Raw genomic sequence first — 15,500 nt, 5'->3', positions numbered from 1 at the left:
GACCTCATCTGTAAAACGGGGATGAAGACTGTGAGCCCCACGGGGGCCAAACTACCTTGTCGTTGTCCCCCCGGCACTTGGCATGTAGTAAGCGCTTAACAAACACCATCATTATTATTAGGTCACTTCTCTGGGCCTCAGCGATCTCATCTGTAAAACGGGGATGAAGACTATGAGCCCCACGGGGGCCAAACTACCTTGTCGTTGTCCCCCCAGCGCTTGGCACATAGTAAGCGCTTAACAAACACCATCATTACTATTAGGTCACTTCAGTAAGCACTTAAATACCATCATTATTATTGTCACTTCTCTGGGCCTGTGACCTCATCTGTAAAATGGGGATGAAGACTGAGCCCCACGGGGGACAAACTGATTACCTTGTCGTTGTCCCCCCAGCGCTTGGCACATAGTCAGCGCTTAACAAACACCATCATTATTATTAGGTCGCTTCTCTGGGCCTCAGTGACCTCATCTGTAAAACGGGGATGAAGACTGTGAGCCCCACGGGGGACAAACTACCTTGTCGTTGTCCCCCCGGCGCTTGGCACATAGTAAGCGCTTAACAAACACCATCATTATTATTAGGTCGCTTCTCTGGGCCTCAGCGACCTCATCTGTAAAACGGGGATGAAGACTGAGCCCCACGGGGGCCAAACTACCTTGTCGTTGTCCCCCCAGCGCTTGGCACATAGTAAGCGCTTAACAAACACCATCATTATTATTAGGTCACTTCTCTGGACCTCAGCGACCTCATCTGTAAAATGGGGATGAAGACTGTGAGCCCCACAGGGGCCAAACTACCTTGTCGTTGTCCCCCCGGCGCTTGGCACATAGTAAGCGCTTAACAAACACCATCATTATTATTAGGTCACTTCAGTAAGCACTTAAATACCATCATTACTACTGTCACTTCTCTGGGCCTGTGACCTCATCTGTAAAATGGGGATGAAGACTGGGAGCCCCACGGGGGCCAAACTACCTTGTCGTTGTCCCCGCAGCGCTTGGCACATAGTAAGCGCTTAACAAACACCATCATTATTATTAGGTCACTTCTCTGGGCCTCAGCGACCTCATCTGTAAAACGGGGATGAAGACTGAGCCCCACGGGGTCCAAACTACCTTGTCGTTGTCCCCCCGGCGCTTGGCACGTAGTAAGCGCTTAACAAACACCATTATTATTATTAGGTCGCTTCTCTGGGCCTCAGCAACCTCATCTGTAAAACGGGGATGAAGACTGTGAGCCCCACGGGGGCCAAACTACCTTGTCGTTGTCCCCCCAGCGCTTGGCACGTAGTAAGAGCTTAACAAACACCATCATTATTATTAAGTCACTTCTCTGGGCCTCAGCGACCTCATCCGTAAAACGGGGATGAAGACTATGAGCCCCACGGGGGCCAAACTACCTTGTCGTTGTTCCCCCAGCGCTTGGCACGTAGTAAGAGCTTAACAAACACCATCATTATTATTAGGTCACTTCTCTGGACCTCAGCGACCTCATCTGTAAAATGGGGATGAAGACTGTGAGCCCCACAGGGGCCAAACTACCTTGTCGTTGTCCCCCCGGCGCTTGGCACATAGTAAGCGCTTAACAAACACCATCATTATTATTAGGTCACTTCAGTAAGCACTTAAATACCATCATTACTACTGTCACTTCTCTGGGCCTGTGACCTCATCTGTAAAATGGGGATGAAGACTGGGAGCCCCACGGGGGCCAAACTACCTTGTCGTTGTCCCCGCAGCGCTTGGCACATAGTAAGCGCTTAAGAAACACCATCATTATTATTAAGTCACTTCTCTGGGCCTCAGCGACCTCATCTGTAAAACGGGGATGAAGACTGGGAGCCCCACGGGGGCCAAACTACCTTGTCGTTGTCCCCCCAGCGCTTGGCACATAGTAAGCACTTAACAAACACCATCATTATTATTAGGTCACTTCTCTGGGCCTCAGTGATCTCATCTGTAAAACAGGGATAAAGACTGTGAGTCCCACGGGGTCCAAACTACCTTGTCGTTGTCCCCCCAGCGCTTGGCACATAGTAAGCGCCTAACAAACACCATCATTACTATTAGGTCACTTCAGTAAGCACTTAAATACCATCATTATTACTGTCACTTCTCTGGGCCTGTGACCTCATCTGTAAAATGGGGATGAAGACTGTGAGCCCCATGGGGGCCAAACTACCTTGTCGTTGTCCCCCCAGTGCTTGGCACATAGTAAGCGCTTACCAAACACCATCATTATTATTAGGTCACTTCTCTGGGCCTCAGCGACCTCATCTGTAAAACGGGGATGAAGACTGTGGGCCCCACAGGAGACAAACTACCTTGTCGTTTAACCAACACCATCATTACTAGTACAGTGCCCTGCCCACAGTGAGCGCTCAATCAATACGATCGAGCGGCTGAAGAAGAGGACTGGCCTCCGGACATTGTAGTTATTATGACTATCGTTAATTATTATTACTAGAAACACCCTGCTGGCCGTGGGAACGCCCGCCCTCCATCGCCCTGGCGGAATTTCCAGCTCCCTCAGGGAGGCCGTCGCCTCCTTCCCCTCAGCCGCGCGGGAGGCCTGAGGCGAGGGGGGGAGAGCACGTGACGCGTGACGTCACGCCGGGGAGGGGGCGCGCGCGCGCGCTCTCCTTCCGCTCCTCGCGCGAAAAGCGCCGTCCGGAAAGAACCGCGGCCACGTGACCGGCCCCCCCTCCGGGGCAGCGCGCGCGCTGCGGTGCTCCGGCGCATGCGCGAGATGGGGGCGGAAGCTCCCCCCACCCCACGCGCGTGCGCGCGCTCTGTCTCCCCTTCTCCCCTCCCCATCGTTTCCTTCCTCTCTCCTTCGCGCTAGTCGGGCGCTGACGTCCCGCATGTGGTGGGACATATTCATCACTCTATTTATTTATTTATTTTACTTGTACATTTCTATCCTATTCATTTTATTTTGTTGGTATGTTTGGTTCTGTTCTCTGTCTCCCCCTTTTAGACTGTGAGCCCCCTGTTGGGTAGGGACTGTCTCTGTGTGTTGCCAATTTGTACTTCCCAAGCGCTTAGTACAGTGCTCTGCACATAGTAAGCGCTCAATAAATACGATTGATTGATTGATTGGTGGGGGACGCGGTGATTTGAAGTGGGACTTTCCCCTCCCTCCTGTCTAAGGGGGGACAGACTGAGCCCCTTCCTTCCTCTCCATCCCCCCCATCTTACCTCCTTCCCTTCCCCACAGCACCTGTATATATGGATATATGTTTGTACATAATACTCTATTTATTTTACTTGTACATATCTATTCTATTTTATTTTGTTAGTATGTTTGGTCTTGCTCTCCGTCTCCCCCTTTTAGACTGTGAGCCCACTGTTGGGGAGGGACTGTCTCTAGATGTTGCCAACTTGTCCTTCCCAAGCGCTTACTACAGTGTCCTGCACACAGTAAGCGCTCAATAAATACGCTTGATGATGATAAGGGGGCCCCCTCAGCGCGGCCCCGCCCCCTTCTCGGGGCCCGGCCAATGGGACGGCCGCGCCGGCTCCGACGGCCGGGGGGCGGGGCCTGCGCGCGCCGCCTGGCGCGCATGCGCGTCGCCGCGAGGAGGAGGAGGAGGAGCTGGTGGTGGTGGTGAAGGTGGTGGAGGAGGGTCTGGGAGAGCGTGAGCGAGGAGTCCGAGACGCCGCCGAAGCCGCCGCTTTCTCCGCAGGCCGCGCGGAGCGGGCGCCTCAGCCCGCGGGAGGAGGAGGAGGCCGGCGCGCGCGCGCGGACCCAGCCGCGCGCGCGTGCGCGAGAGCGAGCGCGCGCGAGAGAGGGAGAGAGAGAGAGAGAGAGAGTCCTGCCGCCGGCCCCCTCCCTCCCCCACTCCCCCCCCGCCCGGCCACCGCGACGGCCACCATGTCGGCGCCGGCGGCCAAAGTCAGTAAAAAGGAGCTCAACTCCAACCACGACGGGGCCGACGAGACCTCAGGTGAGCGCCGGCGGGGGCCCCGAGCCGGCGCCATTTTCCCGCCGCCACTCTCGCCTGTGTGTGTGTGTGTGTGTGTGTGTGTGTGTGGTGGTGGGGGGGTGCGCGCGCAGCGTGAGGAGGAGGCGCGCGCGCGCAGGCCGGCGTGAGGGAGCGCGCGCCCCCCGAGGAGCAGGAGCAGGAGGAGGAGGAGGAGGCCATGTTAGCGCCCTTTTTTGTGTGGGCTGTGTGTGGGGTGTGGGTGCGCTGTATTGTGCGGCCCGCGGCCGTAGTGGAGGGGCACGGTCCCTCCCTCCCCGTCTTTTTTTTTTTGTGTGTGTGTGTCCTCCATTCTCCTCCTCCTCCTCCTCCTCCCCCCTCCCCTCGACGGGGCCGAGCAGCGGCTCTTTATTGTGTTCCGCCATGATGCCTCGCTCCCATCAGCCGCCGCATGGTGCTGCCGGACGTTGGAGCTTGGCCTCCTCCTCCTCTTTAGAATAATAATAATAATAATGATGATGTGGAGCTTGGCCTCCTCCTGCTTATAATGATAATAGTGATGGACTGTGTTGGGGCCGCCTCTCTGTGGTGCCAGCTTGGACCCCCCCCCGAGCGCTTAGTACAGTGCTCCGCACACAGCGCTCAATGAATACGATTGGTTGATTGAATTGGACTCCCCCAAGCGCTTAGTACAGTGCTCCGCACACAGCGCTCAATGAATACGATTGGTTGATTGAATTGGACTCCCCCGAGCGCTTAGTACAGTGCCCTGCACGCAGGAAGCGCTCGATAAATACGATTGGTTGATTGAATTGGACCCCCCCGAGCGCTTAGTACAGTGCCCTGCACGCAGGAAGCGCTCGATAAATACGATTGGTTGATTGAATTGGACTCCCCCGAGCGCTTAGTACAGTGCCCTGCACACAGCGCTCAATGAATACGATTGATTGATTGAGCTTGGACTCCCCCAAGCGCTTAGTACAGTGCTCAGCACGCAGGAAGCGCGCATTCAATACGATTGATTGAACTTGGACTCCCCCCCCAAGCGCCTAGTACAGTGCCCTGCACACAGGAAGCGCGCAATAAATACGATTGGTTGATTGAGCTTGGACTCCCCCGAGCGCTTAGTACAGTGCTCAGCACGCAGGAAGCGCTCAATCAGTACGATTGATTGAACTTGGACCCCCCCCAAGCGCTTAGTACAGTGCTCCGCACACAGCGCTCAATGAATACGATTGGTTGATTGTATTGGACTCCCCCGAGCGCTTAGTACAGTGCTCAGCACACAGGAAGCGCGCAATAAATACGACTGGTTGATTGAACTTGGACTCCCCCGAGCGCTTAGTACAGTGCTCTGCACATAGCGCTCAATAAATACGATTGATTGAGCTTGGACTCCCCCGAGCGCTTAGTACAGTGCTCTGCACACAGGAAGCGCTCAATAAATATGGTTGGTTGATTGAACGTGGACTCCCCAAGCGCTTAGTACAGTGCCCTGCACACAGGAAGCTCTCAATACATAGGATTGGTTGATTGAATTGGACTCCCCCAAGCGCTTAGTACAGTGCTCTGCACACAGGAAGCGCTCAATAAATACGATTGGTTGATTGATTGAACGTGGACTCCCCCAAGCGCTTAGTGCAGTGCTCCGCACACAGCGCTCAGTAAGTACGATTGATTGATTGAACTTGGACTCCCCCGAGCGCTTAGTACAGTGCTCAGCACGCAGGAAGCGCGTAATCAATACGATTGGTTGAACTTGGACCCCCCCAAGCGCTTAGTACAGTGCTCCGCACACAACGCTCAATGAATACGATTGGTTGATTGAATTGGACTCCCCCAAGCGCTTAGTACAATGCTCAGCACGCAGGAAGCGCTCAATAAATACGATTGGTTGATTGAATTGGACTCCCCCGAGCGCTTAATACAATGCTCAGCACGCAGGAAGCGCTCAGTAAATACGGTTGGTTGATTGAACTTGGACTCCCCCGAGCGCTTAGTACAGTGCCCTGCACACAGGAAGCGCGCAATCAATACGATTGAACTTGGACTCCACAAGCGCTTAGTACAGTGTTCAGCGCACAGGAAGCGCTCAATAAATACGATTGAATGATTGAGCTTGGATTCCCCCAAGCGCTTAGTACAGTGCTCTGCGCGCAGTGAATACGATTGAATGGATGGTATTTGTGAAGCGTTTACTATGCGCAAGGTACTGTTTTAAGCGCTGGGGATCAGGTTGTCCCACGTGGGGCTCACAATCATGAGTCGGGACCGGCTCTATATGTTGCCAACTTGGACTTCCCCAAGCGCTTAGTACAGTGCCCTGCACGTAGGAAGCGCTCGATAAATACGATTGAATGAACGGTAGAGCGAGTGGCATTTGTTAAGCGCTTACTATGCGCAAGGCACTGTCCTAAGCGCTGGGGATCAGGTTGTCCCACGTGGGGCTCACAGTCATGGGTCTCTATACGTTGCCAACTTGGACTTCCCCAAGCGCTTACTACAGTGCTTTCGAGAAATACGATTTAATGAATGAATGAACACTTACTGTGGGCAAAGCACTGCACTAAGCTCTTGGGAGAGTACAAACACAACAACATAACACGACACATGCCCTGCCCACAACAAGCTCACCGTCTAGAGGGGGAGAGTGAGCGCTCAGTAAATACGATTGAATGACTGAATCCCCGTTTTACAGATGAGGGAACTGAGGCTCAGAGAAGTGACTTGCCCAAGGGCACACAGCAGACATGGGGCGGAGCCGGGATTCGAACCCATGACCTCTGACCCCCAAGCCCGGGCTCTTTCCACTGAGCCGCAATTCTTCTCCTGTTTCCGCCGTGCCCGGACCACGCGGCCGCCCAGGTCCCCCCGGGCCCCACGTGGGGCCTCCCCCGCGTGTATTACTTGCACATATTTACCCCATTTAATCGGTTTTGTTGTGTTGTGTGCCTCCCCCTCCTAGACTGTAAGCCCACAGTTGGGTAGGGGGCCGCCCCTCTATGTTGCCAGCTCGGACTTCCCAAGCGCTTACACACAGTAAGCGCTCACTAAATACGACTGGATGAATGAATAGACCTGCTGGCCGGCCTCGCAGCGGGGTATTCATTCATTCATTCATTCAACGGTATTTAGTGAGCGCTTACCGGGTGCAGAGCACTGTACTAAGCGCTTGGGAAGTCCAAATTGGCAACATATAGGGACGGTCCCTACCCAACAGTGGGTTCACAGTCTAGGGCCGACCCCCGGCCCTTAACGGGGACTTAACAAGACCCCATCGCCCGTGCCGCCCTCCCGCCATTCCCCTCCTCATGGGGACCCCCCCACCACCCCTTTTTTTGTTCTGCCCGACTTAGGTGGCCCCCTCCCACTCCGCGCCCCAAAGCCTTCCCTTCCCCCGCAAAAGTTTGGCTTCCACACGTGGTTGGCCCAGTCGGGCCCCAACCCGTTCCTGCCTTCTAGACTGTGAGCCCGCTGATGGGTGGGGACCGTCTCTATATGTTGCCTAATTGCACTTCCCAAGCGCTTAGTACAGTGCCCCGCACACAGTAAGAGCTCAATAAATAACGATTGAATGAAAACGTTCTTCCCGGAGGAGGGCCGGCCCCCCAACGACCACCTTGGATCACAAGGGGTAGAAGTTGAGAGTTTATTTCATTCATTCACTCGTATTTATTGAGCGCTTCCTGAGTGCAGACAACGTACTAGGCGCCGGGGCTCACTCAGAAGCCGGGCGAGCAATATTTTAGTTAGCATCCCGTACTCCCCCTCTCTCCCCAAAGGCCCGATGTTCTTTAAGGTAAACCACGCGTTCAGCCCGGAGGGCTTGCCCAAAGCTAGTTCACTCCACTGGGTTGAAAATTTGAGATTTCCCGCTTCCAGGCACGTCCCTTTCCGTGCCACCGTCGTTCCGACTATGACGATTTTAAAAAAACGCCCAGACCGAATAATAAACATAACTTTCAGTAGTTGATAACACCGAAGGCGAATTGTGTTGTAAGATACTGGACTTTTTGAAAAATGTTGTCTCCCAAAAAACTCACAAAAATGAGAATCGCTACGTCAGTCCCTTAAAGATGTGTCAAAAGTAACTACCTCAAGAGGGTGGGGAAAGTCGCAAAAGTGAATGCAAACTTTTTGTGCCGGTTGTATTTTAATATTGATGGCTTCCTAGAAGCTAGAATTGAACAGTGGCGTTTTCCTTCCTCCAAATCCACTCTCCTACTCTTTTTTGCAGAAAAAGAGCAACAAGAAGCAATTGAACATATTGATGAAGTACAGAACGAAATAGACAGGTAAATGGAAAAGGTTTTGGTTTTTCCCCCCCCCCTAACCTAGGGGGTGTCAGAAGCAGGAAGAGTCAGATTTAGTTTGCCACTGACTAAATGTGTACCTATGGAGAACATTTTTAGAATTTTATAGCTTTACCTAGTTAGGTTTTTTTAAAAAAAAATATTTGTGTATTTTTTCTCGAATCCATTGTAGGACCATCGAATATCAGATGAGATTGACCTTGCAAAAAGTCAGACTTTGAAAAGTTTTCAAAGTGCCTGTTTTAATTTGTGGATTAAATTGGGGTTAATTTTGGAATCAGTCCTTAAGGACTGACTCACCTTTCCTTGTCTACTCTTACCTGGCCTGTTGTTAACATTTCTATTGCTTGTCTGCGGTAACCAGAATTGGGAGGTTGGCCTGGTAAATGGCTATTTGAAGTAAAAGGGTGCTGTATGTAATCAAAACAACTTCATTTCAAATGGAGCTGTTAAGAAATTTAATGTTTGTTGTTCCTCCATTTGCTAAGTTTCTTACTGGGCTGGGTTTGATCTTTTAGAGTATGTTAACGAAGGGTGTCTCCCATGAAGTAGGTGTCGAAGTAAATGAACTGTCCCTATTGACGGGTTTTAAATTTTAATTCCCTTCGGCCAAACAGCTCAATCAGTCATTTTGTTTACTCAGACTAGTTAAACTACTAGGCACTTAGTAGATTGTGTTTCTGTCCTCCAGCTTCTGATCAGCCTGCCCTTTACATTTGGTTAACATGCACATGTTTCTTCTGCTTCAGACTGAATGAACAAGCCAGCGAGGAAATTTTGAAAGTAGAACAGAAATATAACAAACTCCGCCAACCATTCTTCCAGAAGAGGTCAGAATTGATCGCCAAAATCCCAAACTTCTGGGTAACAACATTTGTCAATCACCCACAAGGTATGTTTCCTGTTGTTTTTTCCTCCCGTAGAATGGTGCGTGGGGAGTTCGAGAACAGGCTAGCCCGATCAGTTTCTCTAACAGTAGCACCCCTACCCAAGGATAGCGGTGCGTCAGTTGACTCAGTTTCACCACCCAACTTTGAAAAATGCTTGCTCTTGTAAAAAAAGAGGGAGTTTTTTAAAAGTAACTCCTTCAGCCACTTAGCGTTAGAAGCAGGGTTTGACCTGTGCGGTTCTTTTACGGTTGCAGTATCTGCACTGCTGGGGGAAGAAGATGAAGAGGCGCTGCATTATTTGACCAGAGTTGAAGTGACAGAGTTTGAAGATATCAAATCAGGTTACAGAATAGATTTTGTAAGTCTCCCTCCATTTTTACCGCCGCGGGGGTCACACCCTAAACTTCGGGAGCAGCCGTTTATGATGGAATCAAACGAGGCGTTACTAACTTGTGTTCTCGTCTCCTACAGTATTTTGATGAAAACCCTTACTTTGAAAATAAAGTTCTCTCCAAAGAGTTTCATCTTAATGAGAGTGGAGACCCATCTTCAAAGTCAACTGAGATCAAATGGAAATCTGGGAAGGTATGTTTTTAGCTGTGAATTTGGCAAATTCACAGCCTTTAAATCTCCCGCTACCTGAGTTTTGAAGTCTTTGGCAGGGGATGGGATGGAAACGGGAGTGTGCTGCAGGTGAATGAAGCGCAGACTTCCTGCCAGCTCCGTTGAACTGTGTGGAAGATTGTCTTGGGGGATCCACAGTGAGGCTTGCTGCTTTATTTGTGGTTGCCTCTCTAGAATCAGAGGCTATCTTACTGGATAAGGGTGTGATTGGAAGAATCCTGGGTTCCTCTGAGCCCGCTGGGTCATGCCTTGTCCCTTGACCTCTTCACTCGCACCAAGATCCTGCCAGATGACGATTTTCCTAAATTTATTTTTAAAATACCAGCAGGCCTCCTTTGGAGCCAAAGGCTAGGAGTCTCTGGAGAAAGCCAAAACAATTAGTTTTACTTTAGGATTGAGAATTGTTAAGGTGTTTTATCTTAGTCTTTAGGAACAAGGTCCAGACTTCATGGCTCCCAGCCTCTCTGCTATCGTAGCTCGTAGTAGGATAGCCTTCCTCCTTTTAACCTCACAAAGAGGGGCAAATGAAAGGATAGAGATCCATTTTAGGGTGTCTGGCAAGGTCTTTGGATCGGAGACCCTTTGGGAGAATCACACTCCTCTCTCACACGCAGATTACGCACGGAGGGTGTGCTAATCGTCCTTATTGACGTTCGAAGCGCCTAATATCAGTAGCGGGTTTGAACTCACCTTTTATTACATAATTTCACCCTCAACTTGTCGTTCTGTGGGCCGAGAACTAATGGTTTGCTCTGAAGAGCTTAGTCGTACACGCTGCCGTCTTCAGAAAAAGAGGTCATAAAAGTGATGTGATGTGGCCGTGTGATGGTCTTGAGTCGGGATTTTGTGCTGGCATTACGTCTCTCCCACCCGCAGCTAACAACTCTTAACCATTTGACCCAAAGTGGCGCATGGCAAACTCAGGTGACGAGGAGATAACTTGCCCGAGATGCTTGTCCCCAGATGATTAAAACTGTAGGCCGCTGGAAGAGTGATATATAGATACGTTGGACCTGACTGTATCGGAATTTAAAGTCTCTTCTAATCTCTTCCCAGGATTTGACAAAACGTTCGAGTCAGACGCAGAACAAAGCCAGCCGAAAGAGACAGCACGAAGAACCAGAAAGTTTTTTCACTTGGTTCACTGACCACTCTGATGCGGGCGCAGATGAGTTAGGAGAAGTCATCAAAGACGACATCTGGCCAAATCCTTTACAATATTACTTGGTGAGTTGGGAGTTGTTATTCTCCGTCGTCTTGACAGTGCGCCTTTCTCTGCGATTGAGTTCTTTTCATCGTAACTATGATTCTTAAGGTTCCTGACATGGATGATGAAGAAGGGGAAGGGGAAGAAGATGACGACGACGACGAAGAGGAGGAGGGTTTGGAGGACATAGATGAAGAAGGCGATGAAGATGAAGGCGAAGAAGATGAAGATGATGATGAGGGAGAAGAGGGAGAGGTGAGTGAACGGAGTCTTAAAGTTGCATATTACTGCAGCTCTCAGCATAACAGCACAGGCCAACTGAAGGAACCTTTTTAAGTCTGTTCACTGTCTCAGAGGGATCATTCAGTGATTTTTGAGGGCGGGGTTCTTGCATCTGCTGAGGTGTTTTGCACAGAGTCCTCTTAAAATAAAGGATTTCCTTCTAAAAGATTTAGCACGTTGCCATCTTTGCAGAGCTGGGAAACCATCTCCGTAGAGTTCTGTGTTGGCTTCCAATTATTCGGGGAACGTTTCTACCAACTCTGTTGTATTGGACCCTCCCAAGCGCTCAGTACAGTGCTCTGCCCGCAGTCAGCGCTCACTGAATACCGTTGATCGATCAGTTTGGCAAGTCAGTTCCTTGATGCTGGAGCTCTGCGTTTCTCTTGACTTTCATGCCTTGTTTTATTCTGCGGCGGTCTCGATCTGAGGGGGGCACTTGCCCAGAGAGCTGAACATCTCTAAAGGCAGTTGATGTGTCGATGAATGTGGATGTGTAATTTCATCTTCAGCACCAGTGATTTGCGTTGACACCCAGAACGTGGATCCCAGTAGTCGGATGAACTGTTCTGTCCAGTTGATGATTTGTTCTTTTAAATAAGTCCGATCAATTGGGATCGTATAAATCTGCTATTTGCAGCAGAGGGGAGGGTATTTTCAAAGTCGAAGGTGGGACGGGTGTGTTTTCCTTTGGTTTTGTGTTTGGCAAGAATCATTGGCGTTCAAATGGCTGCTCGTCCTGCTGTATTCATTCTATGGACCATCTATGTTGTTGAGGAAACCATATTGGCCAATGTGGGGGTGGGGATCTATAAAAACTAGTGATTTTAAACAACAGTGAAGTGTAGATTAATTTATTGTTATTTTTTCCTCACAGGAGGATGAAGGAGAAGATGACTAATAGAAGAACACTGATGGATTCCAGCCCCCCTTTTCCTTTTTAATTTTCTCCAGTCCCTGGGAGCAAGTTGCTGTCTTTTTGTTTTTTGTTTTTTTTTTTTTCCTCTTGTGCTCAGTCACCTTGTTCTCTTGAGGTGTCTTTTTCTCTCCTCTTTACACCATGGTTCACAACTTTTTTTTTTTTGGGCGGGGGGGATACGTTGAGCAGAATACAATGGATAAAGATTCTACCAATTTTTCTGTTCCAAGTTCATTTTTACCCCTTCCTCTCTCAAAGCAAAAACTGTTTATGGAATCAACACACCGTGTTCTGTGGGAAAAAAGAAAACCTTCCGCTCCCTTCACTCTGCTGGAAGCTGAAGAGTGCTAGGCCCCTGTGTAGTAGTGCATAGAATTCTAGCTTTTTTCCTTCTTTCTCTGTATATTGGGCTCAGAGATTACACTGTGTCTCTATGTGAATATGGACAGTTAGCATTTACCAACATGTACCTGTCTACTTTCTCTTGTTTAAAAAAAGAAAAAAAAAACCTAAAAAAATGGGGATAATAGAAGGTCAGCAAGGGTGGGTTTGAGATGTTTGGGTGGGTTAAGTGGGCATTTTGACAACATGGCTTCTTCTCCTTTGGCATGTTTAATTGTGATGTTTAACAGACATCCTTGCAGTTTAAAATGACACTTTTAAAATAAAATTCTCTCCTAATAATGACTTTGAGCCCTGCCACTCGATGGAGAATCAGCAGAACTTGTAGGATCTTATTTGGAATTGCCATTCTCTATTGTAATTTTGTTCTTGTTTATTTTTAAATTTTCTTTTTTGTTTCACTGGAAAGGAAAGAAAGATGCTCAGTTTTAAACGTTAAAGTGTACAAGTTGCTTTGTTACAATAAAACTAAATGTGTACACAAAGGATTTGATGGTCTTCTCTCAGAACAGGGTATGCTTCAGACCCGATTGTTTCCAACCTTGTCCAAACCACGATGTCACTGAATCTGGCACATTTTTGTGTTTTGTCGATATATATATATATATAAAAATATATATATTTTGTGTGTGTGTGTGATATGCACTTTGCAAGACGACCTCAGGGCTGTATGGACTGATCTGATCGAATCGAAGAGTCTGGAGTCAGTGTGCCAATCAGTGTTCCCGTAGCTAGGAAAGTCTCTCTAACTTGACGTGGGTAGAAATTGGCCGTGAATCCCGCTACCCAGAACACTCGCTGTCAAGGCCGGCCAAGCAGTCAAAAAGGAGTTGGTGTGTTGTGCACACTGGACTTTTTAAAATTGACTTGCCTGGCTGCTTCGACACCTACGTCGGTTGTGATTCCGTTTTTTAACACATGCAGTTGATACAAAAAAAAAAAATAAAAATAAACGTCGCTGTTTGTGCCTGTCACCACCAGACTCGGGTGCACTAATAATCCAGTTTGCAACCAGGACAGATGCTTGAACGTCTCCAATAGCCGTTAGCTCTGTTAACGAAGAGAGTCCAATAGAAGGAGCCAAAACAATTCTCTGGGTGCTGGCGGTGAGGAACTCAGGTTAGGAGTCCTTTTTTTATCTTCACGTACCACCTGCCAAGCCAAAGGCTCCCCAGACTTGACTCTGACTACACAAATCCGATGAGATGGACTGTGCTTTTCGTTCGCTCGATGGCAGCGGTGCATATAAACGTCATTTAAGGAAGTCGCTACCTTATGTTTAGGCTTTTAACAATGCCGTGAAGCTTAGTTTCAAGCCACTTCACATTTTCCAAGACGTGGTTTTCGATGAAGGCCGGCCTGTTCAAATGCAAAAGCTTTTCGATGTATTAAAAACTTGATATACAGAACTATTCCATCAAGAGGCAAAGTGTAACACAACCTGTTTAGATGGATAGAATGTACCTTCTCTGCACAGGTCTTCGTGTTTAGTAATACATCACTGTATACTGGTCAGGAATCTTGCTCCAATAAAGGAACATAAAGATTCTTTGGACTGGGAATACTTGTTTTTAGACTTAAGTAGCAGTGTGTTAGCTTACACTCTGTTTTACTGGGTAACTTGAATAATCCTTGCGTGTGACTGGGGAAAATGGAAAATATTTGCTGTCTATACTGGGCTTGTCTGTATTCCTGAAGTTTGGGGTAAATCATTTGTATCGACACAATTCAACAGTTAATTTCAGCACCATTCGAGGGAGTGTCCCAAGAACTAAACCCTTCTAGATATCTAGCTTTTGAGTACTTCTGAATAAAGGTTCTATCCAAGGTGGTGGTAATTACTGCCTCCTCCAAAACTATGTCCCATGATGTGCTTATTTGCAAGAAGGCGGGTGGGGTGGTGGGGAGGGTGAGTGCAGAAATCAATTTTAAAATCTTTGGGGAAAAGACCCATTAGCGAAGCAACCTGTTTATACAAAACCCCAGGCTATTTGGGGAATTTTTAATAGTTCAGATCGGTGAAGAAAACTTCTTCCGGAGGCTGCTTAGCTCTGGAGATGGTGGCTTTCCTCCGTCATTCCCAAATACTCATTTCTTGTGTCGTGTGTGTTTAATGTTTTCATTTAACCGTAGCACAGAGGCATTGCTTTTGTTGGTAAGGGTTCAATAAAAGTTTCTTTGAAGGGCAATCGAGGCTTCGTGACAAATTCCTACGAACTTTCATGTGGGAAAGTCGAGGCGAGAGAGTAATGATTTGGGTTGGGGGGAGAGGAGCTGGATAGGAGAGGTCCCTAAGCCAAGCTACTGAAAGGATAGTCTTGTCCTCGCTCAATGCAGCAGTCTTTTGCAGTTTTGTGCGGGATTAACCGCGTGTTTGGTGAAATTTCATCTTGTTTATTTAACCCAATGAGACACTCCGAACGGGTGTTGGGAAGCCCTGTTCTGTGATAGTTTCGTACCAAGATCACATTTTGATCTGAATTGGAACCTCATGTGTTTGTGTGATAACGATCCCGTAACCACGCGGAGTTAACAGAGGTGTACCGGGGGTTGCCTGAATGTGTGTTAATCTTTGAGAAGCAATGTTTCTACCAGCCTTGTGGCTCCAGTTTCGGTTTTCTTTGAACTCCATTGGTTTGTGTCCCCACTCTGGGGTTAGATGTAATCTCGCAACTCGATGTGGTTTGTGTAAAATAGTTCTGGGCTACTTCGGGGGGTAAGAGGAGAAATGGAGTGGACAGACAAGAAATGGAAGAGCCATGAAGAGTTGCCTTTCCTGTTCTGGAAGGGCACTTGGGCTTTCTGAGATGAATAGCATCAATTCGGTGTGCTTACTGTGTGCGGAGCACTTGGGAGCGTACGACGTGACAGTCGGTAGGCATGTTTCCTGACCTCAAGGAGCATTAGGTAATTATTCAGATACATTAGCGCGTGGGA

General features: G+C 48.8%; 1 protein-coding gene across 1 annotated transcript; it reads left to right on the top strand.

Moving 5' to 3' along the window:
• The first annotated feature begins 3,862 nt into the window (after positions 1 to 3,862).
• On the top strand, positions 3,863 to 14,111 carry SET (SET nuclear proto-oncogene). Its single transcript, XM_038745142.1, has 8 exons — positions 3,863 to 3,953; positions 8,167 to 8,224; positions 8,992 to 9,134; positions 9,387 to 9,490; positions 9,604 to 9,717; positions 10,813 to 10,983; positions 11,072 to 11,218; positions 12,120 to 14,111. Exons 1-8 carry the CDS (start codon positions 3,881 to 3,883, stop codon positions 12,141 to 12,143), a joined length of 834 nt encoding a protein of 277 aa, XP_038601070.1. The 5' UTR covers positions 3,863 to 3,880; the 3' UTR covers positions 12,144 to 14,111.
• Positions 14,112 to 15,500: the final 1,389 nt, after the last annotated feature.

Source organism: Tachyglossus aculeatus, chromosome 4 (assembly GCF_015852505.1).
Source record: "Tachyglossus aculeatus isolate mTacAcu1 chromosome 4, mTacAcu1.pri, whole genome shotgun sequence".
Taxonomy (NCBI): domain Eukaryota; kingdom Metazoa; phylum Chordata; class Mammalia; order Monotremata; family Tachyglossidae; genus Tachyglossus; species Tachyglossus aculeatus.
This window is presented reverse-complemented; position numbering and strand designations above follow the sequence as displayed.